Raw genomic sequence first — 7666 nt, 5'->3', positions numbered from 1 at the left:
TTGCTGTTTTGTTTAATGTTTAATTGAAAACAAAGCGAAGAAAAGGAGAATTGAAAAAATAAGAGGCAATTTGATTTTACGAGAAGAGTAAACGTTATATTTATTTATACAGTTCAACAATTATTGCTGTAAATGGATGTTTGAAAAATGAGGAAACAACCTATCTGAAAATTGTACAAACATCCGTCATGCACAGAACCCATATACTGCCAACCTGCTAACCCATTGCCATGCGCAGAATTTATTTCCTAGTGACCCAATATCACATAACATCACCAAGGTTATCATGCTAGCAACGAAGGTGTTACCAGGCAGTGACATAATAACATTACATTTAAAATTATCATGTAGGGGTATTGGGTCACGTAAATATATATATATATATATATATATATATATATATATATATATATATATATATATATATATATATTACGTCATGAAACATTGTTGTTGTTTACAGGTAACTCGACATCTGCCAGTAACGTTCTGGGTGAGTGGTGTGGAAATGAGCAGCCCGAGTATAGCAGTACCCGAGGTGCCATGGTTATCGTGTTTAAAGCTGACGGAACTGAAGTCTTTAGAGGATTCAAACTGTCATACAAACAGACTCGAGGTAATACGTGAAACCTTCACATACAAACTGAGAACTTAAAGTCTTTAGAGGATTCAAACTATCACACAAACAGACACGAGGTAATTCGTCAAAACTTCACATAAAAACTGAGAACTTAAAGTGTCCATAGGATTCAAACTATAATACAATCAGACACGAAGAAATATGTGAAAACTTTACGTAAAAACTGAGAACCTAGTCTTTAGACGATTGAAACGATCACAGACAAACCTGAGGTAATAAGTGAAAACTTCACATAGAAACTGAGAACTTAAAGGCCTTAGAGGATTCAAACTATCACAGACATACCCGGGGTAATACGTTAAAACTTCACATACAAACTGAGAACTTAAAGTCTTTAGACAATTCAAACTATCACAGACAGATCTGAGGGAATACGTAAAAACTTCACATGTCTGTGGGATGGTGCATATAAAACATCCCTTGCTGCTAATCGAAAAAGAGTAGCCCATGAAGTGGCTACAGCGGGTTTCCTCTCTCAATATATGTGTGGTCATTAACCATATGTCCTACGCCATATAACCGTAAATAATAACAAAGGCAATGTGAGTGCGTCGTTAAATAAAACATTTCCGTCCTTCCTTTCCTCTTGTCTCACAGCCTATAGTTTTCAGACCACTATTTAAATAGATGAGTTTAGTTCCCGATAGGAAACTGATTCGACACCTTCAGTAGTAATATAAATATATCGAACCAGAATCCTGTCAAAACCGTCCAAGTTTCATGGTCCGAATATTGTAACTTCTAACACGTGACCCTCTAAACACCGGATCCTGTCTAAACCGGATAACTAATAGGTCCCCGGCATAATCCGGTGATGTCATGCAACGGAAATGACGAGCATAACTCGGCCATTTTACTTGAGAAAGCTAGAACAGCAGAACTGGGCAGGCTTCTATTCAAGGCAGACCTCCATTCAAGGAATTACGGTAATATAAAATCTTAGTACATTGTCATTATCATACCTCTAACTCACTAAATCTGTGTTGTTGTTTTTTCAGGCTGTGGAGGTACTTTGACGGCTAATTCTTATGTAAGCTACCTGACTTCTCCTGGGTACCCTACTGGATACCACAAGTAAATAATATTCCACTCTTTGTGAATACCATATTTAAATGTTTTTTATAAATCTTTCGTTGACATAAAAATCGTTTGAAATTGTGAAAATATGTTTTTCACACATCGCTCATTGACTAAAAATCGTATTCGAAAAAATGCCATGAAATAACCACTATATATTTGAGTAGGTTTGGGTTAAAACTCGGTAATGTTTTAATATATGTATTAACATTATTCATTATGCCAATTTATCGGTTCCATTTTCACGCAAACGGACTCTAGAGGAGTTTCATTGTGCCATCTGGTCATGGAACTCAAATGCTATTATGTTTTGTTGTAGCAACCTGTTGTGCATTTGGACAATCGAAGCTGCTAATCCTAACTACAAAGTACAAATCAACGTTGTCGATTCTCAGTTGGAAAAGGAATCAACGTGTAACTATGACAGAGTTACAGCCTATGATGGTAAGAGCAGGGCATGAAAGTAACCAGTCCTTCAAATCTGAGGTGCGCGATATTTACCATATATTAGCTACCATTATCCAGTGTCATCAAAGGATGTGTTATTTTTCAGATCACATACTTTCAGAATTTAATAACTTTACAAATTAGATGTAAATTAATCGAGGTCACGGCACTACGTTTCTTGACATTTAAGCAAATGTACTACTGTGACACTACTTACTTGTGTATGCATTAATAGTCGTCATTCAAAAACATTTCAATAGAAACCTTACACTGAAAGCTGTCCATCATTCAGAAAACAACAAACGTTAAGCACAAGTTTATTTTTTTTATAAAGTTTGACGCCATTTCCATAAAAAACCCCACACCATGTCACATATTCTTGTCATTTGAATAACTAGCAATGGCGGACTGCAATTAAAGTAGCTTATACAGTTTACAAAAACATGTTGTATTAAGCTTGAGATTATATGATAAAGAGATAATTACCCTCGCCAGAGACTAGATAATACAATTTTTTATTCCTAATATATGCTACTGACGATACCAAAAAGAAACATTCCGGTAAAAACCTTTCAAATATATCAGTTACTACGTTTTTATACCGTGTTTAATTGGCGAGGTTCAGATGAAGCTCGATTTTTACACCGTTATCGAACCGAGCCAAATAACCATATATCAAAACGTCGTAACCTGACATTTTTAATATCGCGCAACCCCTTTTCAATATATATTTTTGTAATATGTTTCAGTCAAAAGCGATATGGAAACTATTATTATTGTCATGTGGAAACTACTACCGGAAATCGGATAATAACAGGTGTTCAAAAAAATTTGGGAATGGTATAGACTGCGAGTTTTAAATACAATATATTGCTGTGTCACAACTTTAAAATATCTGTACTTTTTATTTTGTTAAAATAAACTCAAGGTTATATTTCACTCAATCTGATTAAAATTAGCTCTACTGGTCTCACCAGTAGATCTAACAGCATTGCATGGACTCCCATGTCCAGGTGGCATTTCATCTATAAATACAAATTTAAATATCGACCAATTACACTTCGCCTTTTATAAAAAAAGTAAAGTTTGTTTTATTTAACGACGCCACTAGAGCACATTGATTTTTTATTTTATGATCGGCTATTGGACGTCAAACATATGGTCATTCTGACACTGTTTTTAGAGGAAACCCGCTGTCGCCACATATCGCCTTTTATAAGGTTATTCGGGAGCATACAAATTCTAAAAATATCGGTCGAGACTATTTATGCAATAGGCGAACTCGTTGGTTGAAAAAACAGGGTGAAAAGTGCAGTAGTAAACTCTGGATTGTATACTATTATAAACAGATTTTATGGCTATACCATCACGGGTTTTGATTTTCGTCTTGAAACGAATTTTATATAAAATTCTATATTGAAATTAATTTCTGGCATACTTCGTAATTCACCCGAATCATTTCGTATACCCTCGGCATAATCCCGAATGTTTTTAAATTCTTTTCAAATCACTGGCATGATTTTGCAAGTAAAGATTTGATTGGTCGAATTAAAGGTCAACTGGACATGAGCTCCAATAGGCTGCTGTTAGATCCGCATGTAATAGTGAAGCTAATTGTATTTGACTAGTGAAGAAGGACGTAGAAAGTGTGGTTCTTACTACGTCCGGATCTTGTTACATACCCTATATATAGCCTGTATTCAAAACTTGTGGCACCATGTTTCAACCGTTTCTCAACCGAAATAGTGCAACAAATGGACGCGCAAACCAAAAGTGTATAATCTACCGTTCTCACAAAATCCCGATTGAAGTACATGTATCATTATTAACAAAATAAATCTTCAACGACAAACTTTAAAAACTATTACCGCCATTTTAAATTTGCTAAACATTAATGTGTGCACGCGAAGAAGGCCTACACCACTGGCTGCTTGTGACTGTGAATCAGACGTTGTTCCAAGGTAAACATTCTTTGCAGGAACCTACTTGCTGTTTTGTTTAATGTTTAATTGAAAACAAAGCGAAGAAAAGGAGAATTGAAAAAATAAGAGGCAATTTGATTTTACGAGAAGAGTAAACGTTATATTTATTTATACAGTTCAACAATTATTGCTGTAAATGGATGTTTGAAAAATGAGGAAACAACCTATCTGAAAATTGTATAAACATCCGTCATGCGCAGAACCCATATACTGCCAACCTGCTAACCCATTGCCATGCGCAGAATTTATTTCCTAGTGACCCAATATCACATAACATCACCAAGGTTATCATGCTAGCAACGAAGGTGTTACCAGGCAGTGACATAATAACATTACATTTGAAATTATCATGTAGGGGTATTGGGTCACATATTTATTTATATATATATATATATATATATATATACACATACATACATATATTACGTCATGAAACATTGTTGTTGTTTACAGGTAACTCGACATCTGCCAGTAACGTTCTGGGTGAGTGGTGTGGAAATGAGCAGCCCGAGTATAGCAGTACCCGAGGTGCCATGGTTATCGTGTTTAAAGCTGACGGAACTGAAGTCTTTAGAGGATTCAAACTGTCATACAAACAGACTCGAGGTAATACGTGAAACCTTCACATACAAACTGAGAACTTAAAGTCTTTAGAGGATTCAAACTATCACACAAACAGACACGAGGTAATTCGTCAAAACTTCACATAAAAACTGAGAACTTAAAGTGTCCATAGGATTCAAACTATAATACAATCAGACACGAAGAAATATGTGAACACTTTACGTAAAAACTGAGAACTTACATACCCGAGGTAATACGTAAAAACTTCACATACACACTGAGAATTTAAAGTCTTTAAAGGATTTAAACTATCACAGACATACCCGAGGTAATACGTGAAAACTTCACATACAAACTGAGAACTTAAAGTCTTTAGACAATTCAAACTATCACAGACATACCTGAGGTAATACGTAAAAACTTCACATACAAACTGAGAACTTAAAGTCTTTAGACAATTCGAACTATCACAGACATACCTGAGGTAATACGTAAAAACTTCACATACAAACTGAGAACGTAAAGCGTCAGAGGATTCAAACTGTCATACAGACAGATGCGAGGTAATACGTAAACACGTCACATACAAACTGAGAACTTAAAGCGTCAGAGGATTCAAACTATCATACAGACATACCCGAGGTAATATGTGAGATAATATTATATTTTTCAGAACGTTACAGCTGCAGTGACCAGGAACTAACTGCCCACTACTATGTGAAAACACTTACATCGCCTAACTACCCATTGAATTATGCCAAGTAAGTATGTAGTAGTGTTCGTATGAAGCATTTCCACTTTCAGTATAGCTCTAAAACAAAAATCAATTTCTGTCGCTGGGTTAAAAGGGAACGGATAAATCGGTGTAGTAAAACATCTTACAATTCATATAAAAAGACATTATCATGTTTGAACCCGCACCAATTCTCAGAACACTTTCTATTTCCACACTACTTTAGTTGCTTTCATCCCTGCAAGTAGATTAAACATTTATAGTTTGATGGTAATTTGTCAAGATATCCTTTTTACGTTTTTATAAAATAACATAAAACATTTAATCATTCGTTTTTATAAAGTATTTAAACTCATTGTCCCCTCGCGACTAGGAAATCAGCGCCACTTCTCAGTATATACGTACGTACGTACGTACGTGGGAAGTCGGCGTTATTTGTACATACATACTTATGTAGGTACGTACATAGGAGATCAGCGCCACTTGTCCGTATATACGTACGTTGGAAGTCAGCGTTATTTGTACATACGTACGTATGTTGGTACGTACATAGGAGATCAGCGCCACTTGTCCGTATATACGTACGTTGGAAGTCAGCGTTATTTGTACATACGTACGTATGTTGGTACGTACATAGGAGATCAGCGCCACTTGTCCGTGTATACGTACATATGTACGTATGTACGTAGGCGGTCAGCGCCACTTGTCCTTATGTACGCACGTACGTGACACCATGACGTCACCGATCTGGCGACTTTATTTCTCATCGCCTTTTTAAAAAAAATCTTCATATATAGGTATATAATCATTGTATCTTTAACCGTTTCGCCACTGCGTCAAAGGTCAAGGTCATTATTGCTAACAATAGAAATATGGCGTATATATATATATATATACACACACACACACACACACATGCACACGTGCGTGCGCGCGCACACACACACATGCTATTCGTACATGGTTTGGGGAACACAGTCGCAGAAGTTGAGGAGTGGGTGGTGGGGGTAAACTCAGTTAACAGAGTTTGCGATTTTATGTAAACCAGCTATCCGCGTGATTCATATATTACGGCGATATGCGGCGGTATGCCATCTGAAATATGTTGCTGATTTTATGTAAACCAGCTATCCACGTGATTCATATATTACGGCGATATGCGGCAGTATGCCATCTGAAATATGTTGCTGATTTTATGTAAACCAGCTATCCACGTGATTCATATATTACGGCGATATGCGGCAGTATGCCATCTGAAATATGTTGCTGATTTTATGTAAACCAGCTATCCACGTGTGATTCACATATTACAACGATATGCGACAATACGCCATCTGCAATATGTTGCTTATTTTATAAGAACCAGACTGTACCCAGCACATTACAAATATGTTGTTCTTTTATTCTTTTTGTTTTGTCTTTTCACCAGCAACATGGATTGTTCGTGGAAAATCTCTACATTACCGGGAAGATTTGTTCAGATAAAGTTCCTGAATGTGAAAATAGAATCCACCAGCGGATGTTTGGCCGACTACGTCGAGATTTATAATGGTGAGACATACATGGTGACATTGTAATGATAAGTATAAATATATTTCTTGATTCCACAGAAAAACTCAAGGAAAATCAAGCAGGTTTTCTCAAGAATTATAAGAATGACCACATTTTGTCATTGTATGCCTTATTTGAAATTGTAAAACAACGAAAGAAAAACTATAGTGTGCCTTTATTGAGTTTTTTCTGAAGCACTCAACACAGTTTGGCAAACAGGCTTATGGCAAAAAATAAATTTAAGTTTAGATATAAACGAAAAGTGTCTAAGAATTATTTATAACATGAATTAAGGAATTAAATCATGCATTAGTCACCATAATGAATATTCTGTTTATATCAAAACGGTGTAAACCAAGGCGAAAACCTTTCACGTATTTTATTTGCTATGCATCTAAATGATTTAGAAGATGCATTAACAAACAATATAATGGAATCAAACTAGAGTATGAAAAGAATAATATTTATTTACCTATATTCATTACTTTATTACTTTATGCTGATAACACAGTAATTTTGGCTGAATCTCCAGAAGACATAAAAAGTCATAAAATTAAATATTGTAGATAATTATAAATACCTAGGCATGATATGTTTTTGTAGAAATGGATCATTTATTCAAGCAAACAAGACGCTTATATTGCAAGCAAAAAAAACAGGAATGGTTTTGTT

General features: G+C 35.4%; 1 protein-coding gene across 1 annotated transcript; it reads left to right on the top strand.

Annotated features, from left to right (window-relative positions):
- Positions 1–463: 463 nt before the first annotated feature.
- Positions 464–6994, top strand: LOC121366991 (CUB domain-containing protein 2-like; the record flags this gene model as incomplete). Its single annotated transcript, XM_041491203.1, has 6 exons — positions 464–616; positions 1639–1714; positions 2037–2161; positions 4600–4752; positions 5384–5471; positions 6873–6994. Coding segments are annotated over 6 exons (717 nt in total), but the record flags the coding sequence as incomplete, so codon positions are not given.
- Between the last annotated feature and the right edge of the window lie 672 nt (positions 6995–7666).

The sequence above is a fragment of the Gigantopelta aegis genome, unplaced genomic scaffold, assembly GCF_016097555.1.
Source record: "Gigantopelta aegis isolate Gae_Host unplaced genomic scaffold, Gae_host_genome ctg8213_pilon_pilon, whole genome shotgun sequence".
Lineage (NCBI taxonomy): Eukaryota > Metazoa > Mollusca > Gastropoda > Neomphalida > Peltospiridae > Gigantopelta > Gigantopelta aegis.
This window is presented reverse-complemented; position numbering and strand designations above follow the sequence as displayed.